We start from the raw sequence: 19,838 nt of genomic DNA, 5'->3' as shown, positions 1-19,838 counted from the left end.
CCCCGCCTGCCTTCAAAAGCCGTCCGGGATAGCGGGAAGCGCTTCCCTGCTATCCTGGACCGCTTTTAAAATGCTGGCGGTGGGGAGCAAAGCCTTTCGCCCCCGCCGGCCTTCCTGGACCTCTTCTGAAGTCCGGAGGGGGGGAAAAGGCTTTGCTCCCCACCGCCAGCATTTAAAAAAAGGTCCCCGAGATTTCCCTATGGGCTTTCGTCTTGCGATGCAAGCCCATAGGGAAAATCGTCTAGCGAAGCGTCGCAAAAACCGAAAAACCCTTTCGCCTTGCGGGTTTTTCGTCTTGCGAGGCATTCGTCTTGCGGGGCACCACTGTACTCTGGTTTACCATATAACCAAAGACAGTCACATTTTTACAGTAATATCAAAATCCTGCAGAATTTCACACTGCAGGTCAAAGGAGTAAGGATAAGCCAAGGAAGGCTACCTACAGCAGATAAAGTGCATCTCCTGCATGTCTTATTTGAATTTTTCCTTATATAATTTTCTCTTTTCAAGGGGCATAAGGGTATATAGCAAAAGGGCACCTTTTAGCACTTAAAAACAGGAAAACTCAAGGAGGGTTGGTACTCACTTTAAGCAATGGAGAGGCCCTGGGGAAACTCTAGTTACACGATTAACACTGGCACCATTCACAGTATTCAGCTGAACTTCAGAGATGTAGAGTGTAACAGAGGAAGACTGCAACCGTGTTTTCACAACTTCTAGTGGACATGTCAGAATCGCACCTACGGTGCCCCCACATCTGCAAATAAGAAAAAAAATAGTAAGCCATCAAGGAATGTGGAATGTCTACAATCAAGCAATTTTACAAGATGGTATAAGATAGCCAGGAACTGTGGCAAGACTCTTGGCAGAGGAATACTTCCTTCCAAAAGTAGCAAAGCTTTGATGCAGTATTGTCCTTGTGTTATGCTCTCTGTAGGCAGTGCATGCATGTATGACATTTAACAGAGGCATGCACTTCCTGTAAGAAATCCTCAGCAAATTGTTTCATAATATGGATTTCAGTATTGCTTCTGTACTGAAACAACTAAAGATTGCAACTCATTCTTTTTAAAAAAGTTCTTTGTTGACAGCTCCTTTCATAAGCATTCAGTACTTTATTTCTATCATTAGCTTAATCTTGTAAATATGACTGAATAGCTAAGGCTTCTAATATTTGTTATCAGATCTAACTCAAGTTGAAATCGATTGCATTCTCTCAACCTTCTTTTAAGTTTCCCAAGATGTACAATTAGACTTTCTAGTTCAGTTGTTTAAAATTGCATCATACAATGTTCCAGTGTTTTCCTATATGATTTTGCATGTAACACTGTGCTGTATTTAGCAGAATTACGATAGTGTTAGGGAGGGGTAGAGAGAGACTTTTGAATGCCGGTGATGAGTGATGATTGGATGAGCATTTGAAAGGGGTTTTCAATGTTGGGGGCATGACACTTGAGAGTCAGTGGAGTGGAGAGTGGAGCTGAGAAAGGGTGTGAAAGTTGGTGGAGGATGGGAAGCAGGGTTTGTTAGTTAAGAACTATAGGGAAAGCATTATAATAGCAATTGATGTCACTGTAATAAGATAACAATTAACAATAAGATGTTATTACATCTGTAATAAGATAACAATTAAAATCATATGCCTCAAATAATCATATAACCTTTTATTATTTCTCTTTAACAAATCAATTGTCATTACACTGCATGTCTCTTACTTGGCCCTCTCAAAAGTGAAGTCTTTAGATAAATATTATCTGTGGTGGCAGCAGGAATAAAGAAGAATGAGTGAAATACCCATCAAAAAAACCCCCAGCTCATAGCTGTAAATCTTATTAAGAATGAAAAAGTGGTAGAGGGCTGAGTGGGGAGTGCCAGAGCATCTCAGAGAAGGAGGGGTGGAGGCTACAACACATGAATGCAGAAAATTGCCTGCTGTGTAAATGTTTAGTTTCTTGGACTAGTTATTCTAGTAACAAACTACTGTAACTTGGCATATGTTCAAATACACCACAGCAGCACATGAAAAACTGTCAGAAAATAAGCAAAAATAGAAAGTCAACGAAGAACAGCGGACATCTTCAAATATTGTGCTACAAAAATAAAATATGCAGCCTTAATTTGAGGCATATTCAATGCTATTCTTAATTTTAGAAAGCTCTAATCCTTGAGGCCTTTGGCACTGAAAGGGCCAGCCAAATTGAAACTATAGGCTTCTCTGTTTTTCACTTGCCACCTTCCAGCATGGTGAATGCTCTATAGCTTGCTGGCAAGCAACCACTGTCCCTCCCAAGCATGAAGCAGCAAAGATGGATGGGAATCATGCCAAGAGCTGTGCTTGCTGCTTCCCCCAGCTTAAATTTCAGAGGAAGGCTAGAAGTTATTTGGCAAATGTGTGGCCAGGGATCCTGCTCTTTGACTGCAGCTTGGTGAGGTCACTACAGGCACCTCTGCCAAGCAGTGGTCAAAGCTGCCATACTTTCTCTGCTCTCTGCCCCTTTTCCTGAAAGAAAAGGGGATTAGCTCCCTTGGTAAAGGCAATCTAAATTAAGCTGGTAGAGAAGGGGAAACAACCTGGTGACCACAATTTTTGGCTTGGCTATCGAGCCTAGGCAAAAACTGTGGTCCCCTAATGGTTGCAGAATGCTATCAGTCAAATGCTCTTTGCTGCTCAAGTGTCCTTCAAATTGGAATCTGCCTCCTCATGAAAACCAAGTAGATTAAATTTCTGCATTTTTAAAGAGATAACACTTGTTTGTGAGCAGCACAGGAGCACTAGGCTTTTGTCATTAGGTCTGTCATTAGGTCTACAGGCAAACAGTCAAGCATAGTTAATTGTGGCATAAAGACAACAATAAACTCTCATCTAGATTATGTTTCATGCCAATGACCTAGATGTATCACTTTACCAACCCTTTCAACTATCTTGTCTTTGCACCAACACCAAAGTAGCATCAAGTAAGCTTCCAAGTTTATAAATAGAAATGAATTACAATGTGCATTTTCAACTTCATTCATGTGATTTACCCTCTGGTGAAGAGACATTCTCTCAATGACAGCAAATGACACCACTAGTTCTGACTATGAGATGCTTTTATGAACAACTACTTGTGTGATCCATACAGAATAATGTTTCAGAATTGCCTTTTGAACCCTGCCTGGGACCTATTTTTACCCTCCATTTATAATCCTGTTTTGTTACACTAAATTTTCCACAAATGATCAAAATTACAGGCTGCTTACTTAGATAAAACTTCACACTTGAATGCCACTTTAGGCATGAACAAGTGTAAGGAAGCCTTGGGCTCTCATGCTTCCTCCTCCCCAGTGTGATTGGAAGGAGGAGGAATCTGGAAGCTTTCACTCCTCGTCAGTCAAACTAGGGAAGGTGAAGGGAAGCGGGGACACAAGCCAGAGATTTAACTATGCTTGCTGATGTTACACTAGTTTAGTGTGACATCCTAATATGGCTGTTCCATACTTAAATAAGTGAGAATCTAGAACACTGTAAAACACTGTTGCCAAAGTGGGAAACATTGGACTAGGTAGTCAAATAGGTTAATCTGGTTTAACAACAGCCTCATGAACGGACCATATCAGAAGAACTGAAGCTGCTAGTTTCAACAACACAGAATGCACTGCTTTCTGCCTGAGCTACAAGGAACTAGAATCATTTGGTACAAAGAACTAAACACATTTTACACATATATGTTTACTGCCCAGCATTTCGTACTTCAGGTACATGTTTTTCTAAAATGAAGTTTCCCAAAATAAGATCTGCACACAAAAACTGAAAGCATTCAACAGAGCTCTTAAAGAAAACAAATGTTATTTCTGTACGAATTAGTCAGACAGCCAGGTGCCTAAAATGGGACTAAAGTGTCTACTCTTAACAGAACATGGGAGACTCTGTATTGAAAGATTCTTTTTTCCCTACCTGGACTGTTTATTTACCAAGCTTGTTACCAGAAATATAGCAAAGGAAGCAACAAGTGATTTGTCTGCATCAACCTGGAAGGTCATTAAGACAAACAGGTACCAGCAGTACTGCAAACAAAATATAGACGTATACAGCCACAAATACTTTTTATTATAGGTTGGACTCTTAATAAGCAGTCAGTTTAAAATGTCCAATAGCTCCTATTTTCTGTTATCACATAGCATTAAGCTATTTTAACTGCATTAGCAGAGCATTATCTCTACAACATGAAGTGTTAATAATATTATTTGGGTTTGACTTAGCTCAGTGACCAGCACAAATATATGAACTGTGCTAGCTGAACAGCTAAAGTACCTGAGCAATACCAAATGAAGAAAAAAAAATAGTAAGTTCCCTTTCTCAGTTCTTTATACCTTTTCTTGCATCTAACCAAACCTTTGAAACAGGTAACAGAACTCATTATGAGTAAGAGCATCTCAGGAAATAAGCTTAACTCCCACATTTCAAGGTCAGTTTGCAGAGCTGAAACTTAAAAGATCAGTTATGCATCTATGCATAAAAAGAGTCATTGGATGCACTTCTTCCTATTCTCTGCTTTACAGCTCTTTTACAGAGTGCTTTACAACCTATGTTTGTGCATACACATTGTCTCCATTATTTAGCCTGTCAATAATCAGCCAGGTTCAGGACTAATTACTGTGAGTGGGACAGATATTTTATTAAAAAAATTAATGAGTATACAAAAATGAAGGGAGGGGCTTTGAATGTCAAAGAGTAGTCATCAACCTGTGCCTCCATTTTATGTATTTTATATATCAAATGAAAAGAAATCAAAGAATTACAGAATCATGGAATTGTAGAGTTGAAACACACAAACTACTCTTATATTAGCTCTCCTTCCCATATTCTGTGTAACACTCAAAGCAGCTCTAAAATATATGAGCTTCTGAAAGTGGGGCTTCCCTTTCAGATTGTTTGGAAGCTGCAACAACCACAGAATGCAGCAACAAAGCTGAGTGTAGGCATTTCAGGCCAAATGCACACATTCTGCTGGTACCGACATATATATATTCTGGTTGCCAATCCACTACTGTGCACAGTTTAAGATGCCAACACTTCCAAATTACACCTATAGGACCTGGTGCAAAATATTTGCACTTTCACCCATTGACAACTACGTAATATTTCAATGCATTATATGCCAACTGAGTACCGCTTCCTCTCTAAGCTCTTTAGTATGATGGCAACTACCCTTCGGAACTCCCTCCCACCGCATATCAGAAGCCTTCTGTATGGTTTTTCCAGAATGTGCTATTGATGCTCCTCTTTCAACAAACCTTTTAAAATACATATAGCATTTGGTATCTGTCTTTGGAACTAAATTGATTTTATGTATGTATGTGCTGTTGCTTTAAACTATATTAATCATTTTTTTCAAAAAATGTAATTGTTTTAAAGGTTATATGTGTGTGAATCGATTCAGGATGCTCCATGGGAAGTGATTCAAAAATGAAACAAAAAACTATCAAGCTATTGCTGGATCTATGAGAGCAGTATTCATCTATTGGTTAGTTTACATGGACATAAAAAATGTGAGTGGCTTTCCTGGATCAGGCTAAAGCTTTAATGAAACGAGAGCTATTTCTGCGAGCGATCAGTGAGATGCCACCAGACTACTAAGCACAACGAACGTCAAGGAAGAGATAATCACTCTGTTTGCCCTGAAACTTCATAGTGTTATGAACATGAAGATTCCATTATTGGTTGGAGCTATAAAAGTAACCCCTCCTTATCGAGGAATTTGTTGATTTTTTAAAAAAATGCTATCTACATCAATGGCCCATGACATGGCACCAGTGCATCATTTAGAGATGTAGATGGTGAAACATATGAGGAGGACTAAGTTTGCTAATACTTGGCAGGAAAGGTAAGGTTCGAAATGGCATTGATTTTTTTAAAAATCCTAATGTAAGTAAAGTAAGAACAGTCAAGGCTTTGGTACTATTTTCAAGACAAACTGTGTTTTTCTGAGAAGTTAGCAATGACTCAAATAATGTGAGCCAATACCAATATTAAGCAAAACTGCATTTCTAATTTTCAGACACCATATCAGGTTTTTCATCAACCTCAAATGACCCTGGAAGGAAAGTCTAACTCTAACAAGAATCTTATTGTGACAGTTAAGGTAATAGTTACCTGTAAAGCAAAGTTAACAGACAGACCTAATGAAGAGCTGTAAAAACTTTATTTTGAACATACGTATTTCTAAAACCTGCAGATGGCAAGCACTATCTTAAGAGGCATTATTTCTTTAATTGGACAGCTGTGGTATGAGAGCCACAAAACAGGTCAAAAACAGATTCACAGTTGGAATAATCATATCGTTTTAGGAAGGAACTATAAATGATGGAATGTGGTATCAAGATTTGAGTCTTAATACTGATGGGGGTTTTTTAATTGCAGACTTGCACATACACAGAGGGAAGGGGAGACACTGTTGACATTTATGAAGAATTGAACACAGAACTCAATATTCTTATAGGAGTCCCTCTTTGCTCACATTCAACTCAAGGAAGACTTTCCACAACACGTACTATATTGCTACAATAATGAAACAATCCAGCTGTCAGGCTCTGGACATTATTGGCAGAAACTGCTTGCATCCAAGCTCACTTTCAACCTCCTGCAACAGACCATAGTAATGGGCTGTAAGAAATTTACTACATCCAGGCAACCGTCAAGCTTCAGAAATCCACAAGTAAATGATTAGCCACACAAGCTGCTGAAAGCCCAGGCAAATACCATATTTGTACAGCAACACAGGAAGAAGCCTATTGTTGTCAAGATAGTTTTTTTAAAAAAATAAAAAAAATAAGAGACAGGCATTTAGAAGATAAGGGTCCCCTTCCCCCACAACACAGTTTTCGAGTCCTATAAATACTTTTATCTATCTGCTTTAAATGAAGGATGACTTCTAATGTCACATGATAGACTTTCCCTTTTGTCCCTTCTCCACTGCAATTCCCCAAGCAGGCCAAATCTACTGAAAAGAGTCCCTCAACCCCTTAGAACAGAGATTGGTGGAACATCTGCAGTAGAGAAGAGGAATCTGTTCCACCAACAGAATCTTATTCAGATGGTGGATGGGCACAATTTGATTTCTCCAGAAGTCTGAAGCCATTATACCTCAGGCCTGCCTTAGATTATATCTGCTCTATCATCAGTTTCCCTTCTAGGAAAATATGCCTCAAGTGTAAATCTAAGGCTTAAGATGCCTGCAGTTTGACTTCACACACCTGAAAAAAGTGGTTTATAGTGAACAGTTATATTCTGAGGAGGAGAGGAAGTCACATATACAGAGCACGGCAACATCACAACGTTCAACCTTTGTGTAATACCACCGTGCTGAAAAGAGAAATGTTTTGCAATGTGACCACTACAAATTATTTCTTAATGTTACTTTTGTTGTATAATCTTATACACATTTAACTCACAACTCAAGCAGCACACATGCCTTCTTTCTTCTTCGGTGATCACTTGTAGCAGAGTAAGATTGTCTTCCATGAACACAGTCTTAACAGTGAGTCTGTAAGTGTCTGTGGAGGCCAGTTCTGGATCCACACATCCTTTCATAGGGGGGGGCATAGGTTTCTGGGTAGGAGTTGATCACGGTGAGGGTTTGCCAAACGTGCCTTCCTCTTAGCACATTTCTCCCTTTCACCCTGAGTTCAAGCATCTTCAAAGTCCACGACTCCTTTGGTAAAGGCTGTTCTCCAATTGGAGCGCTCACAAGCCATTGTTTCCCAATTCTCTGTGTTTATACTACATTTTTAAAATTTGCCTTGAGAAAGTCTTTAAACCACTTTTGTTGACCACCTTCAACAAAGTGTTTCCCTTCAACAAAGTGTAGCATCATGGCAATGAAAATAGAGCTGGGGTGATAACACAACCCTGTTTAATACTTGATCCCACTGTACATGGTTCACTTTGAGAGCCATTGTTATCTGCTATTGTTGCTGTCATATTATGGAGGAGTTTTAGGATGTTCACAAATTTATCTGGGCAGCCAATTTTCAGGAGGACAGCCCACAGGACATTAAAATTTACAGTGTTGAAGGCCCTAGTCAGGTCAATAAACGCCATATTTGGGGGTTGGTTTTGCTTTCTGCATTTTTTCTTGAAGCTGTTGAGCAGTAAAAATATCCACTGTCCCCCTAGAAGGTAAAAAAACATTTTGGGATTCAGAAAGGGTAGCCTCAGATATTGTTAGGAAATGGTTTGCTAAGATCCTTGCAAGAATTTTGCCAGCCGCAGCTAATAAAGAGATGTCTTGACGCAGTGGATTCTATCACCTTTTGAAGACTTCGGCACTTTGAAGACTTCGGCAGGTACCCCATCGGGTCCACTGGCTTTGTTGTTTTTCATATGGTTAACAGCTGTACACAACTCTCCCATTAGAGATACTGCAAGCTCATTTCCTATTTTTATTTGTGGAATTTTTGAGAGGAGATACTGGTAATGTTCTTTCCAGTGCAGTGCAATACTGTAGCTTCTTTACCTTTTAGAAGTGTGGTACCATCTGTTGAGCATAGGGGGCATACGCCATGATTTATTGGCCCATAGATGGTCTTTGTGGCTTTAAAGAAACTCTGTGCATCATGAGTGTCAGCTAAGTGCTGGATCTCTCTAACTTTTTTTATCCACCAGGTGTTCTTTAGTTCTCTGGTTCTTCTTTGAACCTCAGCCTTAGTGTTGGCATAGGTTTTTTTCTTAGCAGCGCCATTTCTCTCTCTTTGCAAGATCTGAAAGGCCTTCCTTTTCTTGTCAATAACACATTCAATCTTACTATCATTCTCATCAAACCAGTCCTGGTGTTTCTTGGTTTGGTACCCAATAGTTTTTTCACAGGCTGCAATAATGGATGTTTTTAGCTTGATCTAGTGTTCCTTGATGTCGTCAGGGAACTCCGAAAGCAGATTGTCTTTAAGAGTCATTTGGAAGCAATCCCACTTAATAGGATCTTGCAGGGCTTGAGTGTTCATTTTGCGCCTTGGTTTCCTTCCTTGAAGCCTGCGTTAAAGTATAATCTTGATAGCCATCATGGAATGTATTAATCGGTGATCTGTCCAGCAATCATCAGCACTCATCATAGCTCTGGGAAGGAGCACTTCAGCTCAGACAATTACATAGTCTAAGGCAGTGTTTCCCAACCTTGGGTCTCCAGCTGCTTTTGGAATACAACTCCCATCATCCCTAGCTAGCAGTACCAGTGGTCAGGGATGGTGGGAAATGTAGTCCGAAAACAGCTAGAGACCAAAGGTTGGGAAACACTGGTCTAAGAGATGCCAGTGCTTCGATTGAGGGTGCCTCCATATGTTTTCAATTTATTTTTTGTCGAAAGAGTGTTTCGGTAATATCAAGATTGTGCGCTGCACATAGTCAAAAGACAGACTCCATTCTGGTTGTTGTTGCCAATTCCTTCTTTCCAAATAGTCCCAAGCCACAGATCATCTCACCCAACTCTTGCATTAAAATCACCCCGGAGGATACCTCAGACGCCTCTGATAGGATGGTATCCAGCTAAGAGTAAAAAAATTCTTTAATGTCTTCATCGGCATTCAGTGTTTGTGCATAAGCGCTTAAAATAGTGGCCTGTTGGTTTTTGGCAAGCTTTATTTGGAGGGTTGAAAGTCGTTCATTTCAAAAGATCATTTTTGATAGCAAAGCCTACTTCATGTATTCAAAGTTCTTGCTCAGGTAGACCTTTCCAGAAGAATGTGTAGCCTCCCTTTTCTTTGTTCAGTTGTCCCTCACCTGCTCTTCAAGTTTCCTGAAGCACTGCAATATTGATGTTAAAAAGTCACAATTCTCTTGCAATGATGGCAGTCCTGCATTCAAGACGTTTATTATCTGTGTTATCCAACAAAGTTTGTATATTCCGTGTTCCAAAGTTTAATTGTCTTTTACGACCACAGGGTGGTGACCCCACTGGATGCAGTCAGGGGAAAAGAGAGGCAGACTATGTTTAGGGTATGTTTTCTAGCCCCTCCCCCTATTCAGGGTGAGCAGAGTAGATCCTAAATAGGACTGCTCAATCATGGGATACAGCTGCCGAGCTACTCAACTGCCACATTCATTGAATCAGAACAACTGAATCTGTATCCACCACCCATGTGCCTGTTCATGACTAAAGGCTTCCAAATTTCATGGTCCTGCCCCCATTACCATTTGCCAATTGCCATGGGACTTGTTTGGGTAGGGGATGGGTTTTTGGAAGACACCTGTGCGTGAATTTGCTTTATGTGTGTAGATCAGTGCATGCTGACCAACGCAGAGTCTTCGCAGTAAGGCTCTATGCATGAGTATCACGAGGACTGGTAGATTCTTATCTGCTGCAGTCTTCACCCACCTTCACAGCCGTTGTAACATACCACTTCTTATCTTCCACCTGTTCTGCCATTGAGGACTTCTTGGATCATTCCTTGTCCAGCTCCTCCCCACTGACTTTACCGCCTTGGGTGACCCTGCTGGGAGTAAGAGACTCCCAATGGCTTCACTCACAAGGGTCATAGGAACGTGCAAGCCCACTCACCACAACAAGGTGATGATCCAGTGAGTGAGAGCATGCATGCCACTTAACCAGTCAGAGTGGTGTAGCGATTAAGGGTGTCTGACTAGGACTGCAAGGAACTAGATTCAACTGGTGACCTAAGCTCTCATTCTAACCTGTGTCACAGGGTTGTTGTGAGAGGGGAGGGGAGAGGGGACCACGCAAGCAGCCTTGAGCTCCTTAGAGGGAAGGTAGGATATACCACTTTGAGGAAGGTTTTTTGCATTCAATAAGCGTTTATGAAAATAAATAAATAATAAAATATAAATGTAATAAATATATTATAAACAAAGAAATAAGTCCTAGTAAACTATCACTTTTAGCTTAGGATTATCTATTGCTGGGGGGAGGGATCTATTTGTAAGTCATTTAGGACCTATGGATGCTCAGAATTCCACCCTTCCCTTATTGTACATTCCCTGCCATTGCTGCTATTGAAAGTTAAGTTTTGGGCAAAGAAAATGGGTGAGGGAAGAAAGCTTCCCAGACTCACCAGGAAAAAGAAAGGGGGTTGGTGTTGTTGCATGGGGGAACGAGAACAAGATAGTCTCTCCTACAGCCATTTCTTCTCCTTTCCCTTGACAAGAAAGCTTGGGAAAGCAGAAAGAAGAGAAAGTAACTGCAAGAAAGATTGGGAACAAGCTGTCAGAAAAATACTTGCAATAAGTAAGGTTTTTTGAGACTACGCTGCAAAATGGAGCTTTCTCCAATAATTCCCTGAAACAAGCTTCAAAAGACCAGCACCACCCAAGCAAAGTTCGAAACTATCCAATTAACATATTTACAAGCCAGTAAGATTTGAAGAAAAAAAGTTTCCCTTTGGTGCTGCTGTTTTGGTATTATCAACTACTTTGTCTATCTCAAATATATACTGGATAGTCAAGGGTAATGATCAATACAAGCGACATAAAGCTGCTATGTGTATTCGGTAGTCAAGATAAAATGGGAGAGAGAAGCATGCCACTCGAGAAATGATGCCAGAGAGCATTCCCCAGCAGCTAGGTAACAAAAATAGTTGAGACGGATGACCCTGAGTTACTTTCACATTGCTATGCATGTAGCTATATGCATATTTTGCAGCTCTGCCAATCCAGGGTTTGGGGATAAACGTTCAGCTGCTACTCTTAGAACAAGAATCTCAAGGTCTCTACCGTATCTTCTACACAATATGAACTTTGGCCAATTCCATGGGACCTTGAAGCAGAAAACAGATTCTAGCTCAGCCACCTTCCAAAAAAAGTGGAAAATTACTAGCTTCAAGCAAGTGTCATGGGTCTCTGAACCAGTTATCTAGTTATACAACACTGGTTTTCAGCCACACACAAAACAAAAGGGGTGTAGAAAAATGTGCATTTGTGAAGGAGACAGAATAGGAAGAAATATTTGTAATTGGTCTGTTCAAAAGCAGCACAATAAAAGAGATGAATAGTAATACCTGCGACCATTCAGAAAAGGAAGGCTAAGATACTATTTTCTATTATCAGGAAAAGGACAGGGACAACAAATGTGTTTCCCAAGAAAGTAGATGAGATAACATTGGTCTGCTGCTACTCAGAGCTGCCTGGAAAAACTGAGACCACACAGCACAGTGTCATTCACCCAACACAAAGCAGTTTTGCAGAGAGTTAAGGCTAGTGTTTCCATTTACAACTAACAAGTCCTACCACATTGACATAAAACCACATATATTCATCCCATTGCCTTCAAGATTCAGTCGCAGTAGATTCTTTTGTAGGTTAGCTCCTGTACTCTACCCCCTAAAGTTACTTATGGATACAAGGAGGCCTATCTTTAAAGCAACTTAAATATCTCCTTTTAGTGCACAATAAAACACAGCCTTTATTTATTTGAAAAATAATGTCAACAAGATACTTACAAACTAATCCTTAAAAAGAAAGGATCCTTTTAAAAAGGTACAGACGTATTCAATGAGGGTTATTCCTACATATATCCAGGATATGTATGTATACACAGGATTGCTGCCTAACAGTATAATCCTATATATGCCTACTCAGAAGTATGTCACCCTGAGTTTAATGGGTTTATTCCAGGTATGTATGACTGGCCTATTTACTAGTTATATAGAAGACAACAGTATTACAGTAAATTTATTCCAAGATGCCATGAAGTCAATCTAGAGAGAACAACACTGTGTCAGGCAATGTGAAGTATGCTTGATCCCTCCCTGTCCCTTATCAAAATAAAAGCAGCTACTTTTATGTCACTGCTCTGCTAGGATTACAGTTCCCTCCAACACAGCAAATTTGGGTGGCTGAACACCTATCACTCTGGAAACAACCCCCCCTCCAAAAAAAAAAAAAACCCTAGCAGTTTCTACATACCCAGAAAACTTCCTAGGGACATGAATACACTTTCAAATTTAAAATCCCAAACGCAGCCTCACAATGATGGGTGAGTTGCCACATCTTACATAATGTCAAAATCACTTGAGCAGGCAGACAAAAGAAATCGATAGGTGCAAATTTAGAAGAAAATGGTTAAAGCCTTAAATTATAGAAGGTATTTTGGAGAAGGGAGATTGTAATCTGACCAAAAACACTCCCTTCCCAACAGAGGACTGTATTCTGGAGATTTTCCTGCAGGTCCCACTTGTAACTATTTATTAGAAATGCTGACTTAGTCGCCACTGGTGATGCATAAAGATTATCTACATAAGCAGGCCAAAATCAACCCAATAAAAACAGCAGTTCTCTCTCCCGGCGCCCGAGGCGAGTCTCCTCTATCCCGTTCTACACATTCTGGGGAGAAGAACTGACATTTCCTCAGTCACCCCAACCAAATAAGTTTCGTTTTCCCTCAGCACTTGGATGCTGAGGGAGAAGGTATGAGCTGTGAAGAAACGATAGAAAGGAACGAGGGAGAGAAAAAGGGGAGGAGGAGAAGGGCAAAAGGCCAGTGACAATTCCCACCTACCCTCCAGCAAACAGGTGCACGAAAGTGTCTTTCTGGTTCATCTTCTCATGCTCGTCCCAGGAAGACACTCGAGGGAAAGGCGGCGAGAGGATCAGCCTCCGCCCGGCGCTCCTGGGCAGCCTGAGGAGAGAGGAGGACGCGGGGCCAGGAGCGCTGCCATCGACCTCGGAGAGGAAGGCAGCCCAGGAGGGAACAGCCTCGGCCCTGCCGCGCTCAGGGGCCCCCACACGACCCTCTCCCAAACGGTTCCTCCTGCCTCAGCCGCGGAGAACTCCCCACGCCGCCGCCGCCGCCGCCTCCTCGCCCAGCCGGGGATACGCAGCGACAGGCAGCTTCCAAGGCACCGAACGGCCAGGCCCGCTCGCTTCTTCCAACGCGAAACGAGGCCCAATATAAACAGACGCCGCCATTGGCTCGCGAACGACGTGACGTCGCCGGCCCAAGCTTTAATCAGGCTTTGCGCACGTGATCGGAGGCGCTCAGCGCAGCCAGCGCATCAATGGAAGGGAAGGAGGAGGAGGAGGAACCTGATGCATTTGCAAAAGCTTTGGTGGAGGGAGACAGCGTGCTAAAACAAGCTGCAGCTTAGGGCCCCACTCAAATTTAATTGTATTACACTGTTAATATACTTCTTCTTAATTGTATTTCAACAATTACTTTGATAAAATACATATTTTGTTATGTGCAAATGGCTTTAGATACCTATTAGGTCCATAAAATGTCATATAGCATATATTCAGCACAAAAAACAGCGACAATTTGTTGTTGACAAAGGACAGCCGGACATATAAAGGGCCCCAGTAGCTGAGGGCCTCATCAAACCTAAAACCGGGCCAGATCCTATGCCCGCGCTTACTTGGGAGCAAGCAATGCCCGTTGGACTTTTCGGGAGCTGCTTACCCCCCCCCCCCACATACTGAGCGCTGAGACGTGCTGTTCACAAGGGAACGTTTAAGCGCGCTATCTGCCCGGATTCCGCAGCAAGGAAAACGCTCACAAGCGTTATCTGCCCGGATTAGAGCGCTATCTCTCCACCTTTGGCTCTTACAGGTAAGGGGGGGGGTGTGGACGCACGGGCTGTGCACGCCGACGGTCTTTTGCAACTCGGTTGCCTGTCCTCTTGGGCCAGAGGGAAAGGGAAAGGAAGTGAGCCTTGTTCAAATCGTTCCTAGGCTTTACAAGATTTGTGCTCCTTAAGCCAGAGGTTTCACCCCAAAGCCAATTCCATCTGCCTAGGAGAGGATCTGCAAGCAAACAGGGTTGTTTTTGGGGTTTTTTGTCCCGGGGCGGGGGGGGGGGGTGTGTGCATATTTAATACCAGTCAACATCTATATTGGAATTTCTTTTAATGTGTTTTTATTTTGTCACCTTTTTTTTAATGCCCTGGGCTACCGAGGGAGGGAGGGCTAGGTGTGAATTTAATAAACAAACCCCAAGATACAGATTGGTTCCCTCAAAACCAAGATCAGAAGAAATTAGATCAGAAGAAATTTGGTAGAAAACTGGATTTTTAAGACTTGGAGGAAAAGCAAATGGTACCTTTCTCCAGCTTGCTGTTCTGCCTACTTCTGTCAGATCATGCAAGTGTTTGATAAATACTAAAGGCGAGCATGGTGGGGGAAGGTTACATTCACTTTTTGAGATATCTAGTTTCCCCACCATTTTAAACTTCCTGCCCCAGTGGTGTTCAGCAGCCAGGCAACCCCTGTTCTTAGGGCATTTTCCAAACTACTTACTTCTTTCATGCAATATTTAGTAATTCTTACTGGGCCACAGGATCTTTTATTGTACTTTAAGCAAGTTTTTTGGCCCCTGGTGTTGGAGAAATAGGATTCCCCCATTAACACTCCAAAAGCGTGATTAGTGTTGAATGGGATTGCACAAGCATCATAAAAATAACATAGGTGTCACTCTATGCCCCTCCTTCAGCCACTAACATGGGCGTTGGGATTGCATTGCTAGGCTACAATTCTTACCTGGGAGTCAGCCCCACTGAATTCAGTATGTTTTGGACATGTACAGTGGTGCCCCGCAAGACGAACGCCTCGCAAGACGAAAAACCCGCCAGACGAAAGGGTTTTCCGTTTGGAGCCGCTTCGCAAAACGAATTTCCCTATGGGCTTGCTTCGCAAGAAGAAAGCCCATAGGGAAATCTCCGGGGACCTCTTTTAAATGCTAGCGGTGGGGAGCAAAGCCTTTCCCCCCCCTCCGGCCTTCAGAAGAGGTCCAGGAAGGCCGGCGGGGGCCGAAAGGCTTTGCTCCCCACCGCCAGCATTTTAAAAGCAGTCCGGGATAGCAGGGAAGCGCTTCCCGCTATCCCAGATGGCTTTTGAAGGCAGGCGGGGGGGAGCAAAGACTTTTGCCTGGACCTCTTCTGAAGGCCGGCGGGGGGCAGGCAGGGGGCAGCAAAGACTTTTGCCCCCCCCCCCCCGCCGGCCTTCAGAAGAGGTCGGGGGACAGATTGTCCCCGGACCTGGTCTGAAGGCGGTTTCCATAGGAACGCATTAATTGATTTTTAATGCATTCCTATGGGAAACTGCAAGACGAAAAACTCGCAAGACGAAAAGACTTGCGGAACGAATTAATTTCGTCTTGCGAGGCACCACTGTATAAGATTACATTAACATTTCAATTGCCTTCCCCCTCCTTTCGCTTCAGCTTCACATCCAACACATTCTTGTGTCCTTTTGGCCTATCAATTAGCTGAACCCAAATGAATCCAGTAATTATGAGAATGGAAATTCTTTTAAGTCAGACACATTTGTGCCTCTATCTTGTATTTTTATGTTGTGAACCGCCCTGAGATCTACGGATTAGGGACAGTATACAAATTTAATAAACCAACCAACCAACCAACCAATAAATAAAAATGGAATCTGGCTTTATCAAGAGCAACATCTCATGAAGAAAAGCCTTTCCTTGTTCGTAAACCTTATATAATTCCAGCTCTATGCACATTTACACAAAATCAAACCCTGTTGAATCAAGAGAGATTTATTCCTGAATAGAAAAGCAGAGATATAGAAAAGTGATTTATTCCTGAATAGAAAAGCAGGATATAGAAAAGTGTCCTTAGGATATTTTGGAGGAGGTGGGAGGGAAGCAGATGACCACATTACATGAATCAATTGGCAGAATTAGAAACACAAAATAAATAGGCCACAGTATATAAGAGAAACTAAGCTGAATAGGTATAAAAGTTGGGTCCAGCCCAGGAATAGGTAATTATTATTTTTCAGCTTGAGAGCCACATATGTAAAACCTGATGAATGATGAATTTATGTGGTGAACTGCCCTGTTATCTTTGGATGAACGGCAGTACACAAATAATAAAGAATGAATGTAAACTCTCCCTTTATACAGTAGGCAAGTTTCTACACACAGGCATTCAAACTCCTCTTTATCTACCATCCAGTGACCTAAGCAGCATTGTCAGAGGTAAAAGACATGTTTTAAACCATGCAAAAACATGAGAGTCAGGAAGCAGGGTGGCTAAGGGGGGGGGCCTGCAGAGAATCCAGAGGGGAGATTCATATAGAGGGCCACATTTGCCACCAGCCCCCAGGCCTGAGGTTCCACACCCCTGATGTGGGTTTTTAAAGCTGAAAGCCACATAATATAATCTGAAACAAACAAAAAAATTGCTTCCAACTCTACGATTCTATGATATTTTCAGCAGCATGCACTGAAAAATTTGCTCGGTTTTCTCCCCCAAATGGTTGCTCCTATACTACCATGAAGTAAGGGGTCCTACATAAACAGTCCAAATATTGACATCTTCGTATTCGGGGTACCTGTGTGCGCAACCCTAACCCCACTTGTCTGGAGGTAAAACCCCACTAAACTTCAGCATAACTTGCTTCTGAGTAGTTGTGGTCAGGATTGCAGAATGTTGCTTAATTAAGTCCCACACAAAACGAACCGGTGTAGAGCCACTGTCTCCTCCCCTTTCCCCCAAGCGCAACATACAACCCCAAAAGGTGACGTCACGGCCTTCCCAATTAAGGATGCGAAAGCGGGGGGTGGGGAGGGAGAAGAGAGAGATACGGAAGGAAGAGGCTCCTCCGCCCAAAGTCAACACAAGGCGAGAGATTCCGAGAGATTCTGCTCCTTTGCTACCTTCCCACCCCACTCGGGCACTGGATCAGGCCGGGTGCCTGTGCAAAGCGTCTCTTGTTTTGTCAGGAAATCAGCCCTGCCGGATTTCAGAGGGATCAGGATTGCAAGCCTCGGCGCCTACCCCACCCTGCAGCAGTTGCTGCTCCTGCTCCATTTGTACCGCGGCTGCCGCAGCCCAACCAAAAAGCAGAAGGGAAGGTTTTCTCCGGAACGCCGTCTCGGGTCTCTCCCCAGGCGGGCCCGCTTCCCTCCGGGAGTCCCCTTAACACCCCCAGCCAGTCGCCTTTTCCTTCCCCGGCAGGCCTTGTGTAAGCAAACCGATCTGGCCCGCTTGCTCCCCGAGCGGATCTCTCTCGCGCTCCTGCAGAGGTGCTGCGTTCACACGTTCCTCCCTCTCCCGCGCGCGCCCCCGGCAGCCCCCTCCCGCTCGCACCTACCCTCCAGCAAACAGATGCACCAGGGTGTCTCTCTGGCTCATTCTCTCTCATTCTCGTCCCCAGCAAAACGGGAGGGAGGCCGGGGAAGGGAAGGACGCGAGGCGGCGCAGCGCACTTCCTTTTCTCCCAGGCTGCTCAATGGCGCAGCGCCGAAGGAGGGGCTCTGCCGGCCGCCACCTGCCGGCCGAGGAGCGAACCGCGTCTCTGCGGGACGAGGTGCGCGCGCGTGCCAGCGGAGGAATCCATGCTGAAGTGGGGATAAAGGGGTTGTGCAATAGCAGACTCTAACCTACGGATCACCTGCCCAGCCACCCCCGTTTCTTTCCTTCGCGCAGGCTCGTGGGTTTGTGCCCAGCATTGGGCTAAATAAATAAATAAATAATCCTGCATCGCAGGGGGTTCGACTAGATGACACTAGTGGGCCCTTTCGTCTACAGTGGTACCTCGGGTTAAGTACTTAATTCGTTCCGGAGGTCCGTTCTTAACCTGAAACTGCTCTTAACCTGAAGCACCACTTTAGCTAATGGGGCCTCCCGCTGCCGTCACGCCGCCAGAGCACAATTTCTGTTCTCATCCTGAAGCAAAGTTCTTAACCCGAGGTAATATTTCTGGGTTAGCGGAGTCTGTAACCTGAAGCGTATGTAACCCAAGGTACCACTGTATTATATACAATTCCACGCTAAACGCATGGAACTGCTATATAACGAACTGCCAGTGGTGCCCAAAGTGGGCAGTAGCGCCACCGGGAGGGGCACGGTGGGATTACCTAGAGGGGGCGCTGAAGGTGTACTATCGGCCTTCGAAAAGCGGCTGGCTACCACGAGGTCAAGTTCATCCACTTTGTTTAAAACATTGGATTTTGAAGAAACGGGCAATTAATTGTTACTGTTTCAAATTTTGTTGTGGTCCTTCCCTAGTACAAACCGCGATTCTGAATAAGGTTTTTTAGAGGGTAGCGAGCACTGGGGATGGAACCAAGAGGCAGGAGCAGGACCAAATTTGGGAACCCGGGCTTCTCATAACGTCTCTCCTGCAAAGCCTGCGCCTCGCAGTCGGTTTTTCGCCTTGTGGGGGCAACGCACAGCAGCTCTGCCGCAGGACTCTTCTATCGGGGCTCTTCAAAGCTCTCCGGATCCCAGACGGCTGTCCCTGAGCCAGACAGACACCTTCCATATGTGCCTTATTTGCAAATCCTCCTGCCACTGTCCCTCTCACCAACCCTACTATTTCTATTAGCAGCAACCCTTTATGCTTCAGCTCCTTCCTAATTCAGCATTCGCAAGCCGGTAGGTGGCACAGCGCCACTTCATGTCCAAACCACACAGGCCTTGCATAGTGAGCTTCTCCCTTCCTTGTCGTTTGTATCCAGGATCCCCTCCTCTTCCTTAAGGCACACAGATCACCTGATCACAGGCTCTCCCACAATGGCAAGATGTACAGTATTGTAATTCTATCTAAATGATGGTGATGATTTTTTTTAATGTGCATCTCTACATATATGCCAGTATAATCAAATTTTGGCATCCCTGCAATGGGGTGAGCTCCCGTTGCTCGGTCCCTGCTCCTGCCAACCTAGCAGTTCAAAAGCACGTCAAAGTGCAAGTAGATAAATAGGTACCACTCCAGCGGGAAGGTAAACAGCATTTCCGTGTGCTGCTCTGGTTCGCCAGAAGCAGCTTAGTCATGCTGGCCACATGACCCAGAAGCTGTACGCCAGCTCCCTCACCGGCGCTCATCTTCCTAAAGCGAGATGAGTGCCGCAACCCCAGAGTTGGTCACGACTGGACCTATGGGTCAGGGG

The 19,838-nt window shown here is 43.6% G+C and overlaps 1 protein-coding gene across 2 annotated transcripts in view; it reads right to left on the bottom strand.

The window, feature by feature from the left end:
* SLC25A36 (solute carrier family 25 member 36) overlaps window positions 1-18,197 on the bottom strand; it is a 42,759-nt gene extending 24,562 nt beyond the window's left edge. Inside the window, exons 1-2 of one of the 2 annotated variants that reach the window (XM_081910569.1) lie at window positions 18,038-18,197; window positions 587-757 (exon numbers count right to left, since the gene is read on the bottom strand). In XM_081910569.1, coding sequence (XP_081766695.1) covers window positions 587-757; window positions 18,038-18,078 — 212 coding nt within the window. In that variant the 5' untranslated portion in view covers window positions 18,079-18,197. Of the gene's footprint in view, window positions 1-586; window positions 758-13,481; window positions 13,889-18,037 lie in introns of those variants that run through there. The other variant, XM_081910570.1, reaches the window with a different exon arrangement.
* Between the last annotated feature and the right edge of the window lie 1,641 nt (window positions 18,198-19,838).

The sequence above is a fragment of the Podarcis melisellensis genome (genome assembly GCF_964234715.1).
Source record: "Podarcis melisellensis genome assembly, chromosome: 5".
Classification (NCBI taxonomy): Eukaryota; Metazoa; Chordata; class Lepidosauria; order Squamata; family Lacertidae; genus Podarcis; species Podarcis melisellensis.
This window is presented reverse-complemented; position numbering and strand designations above follow the sequence as displayed.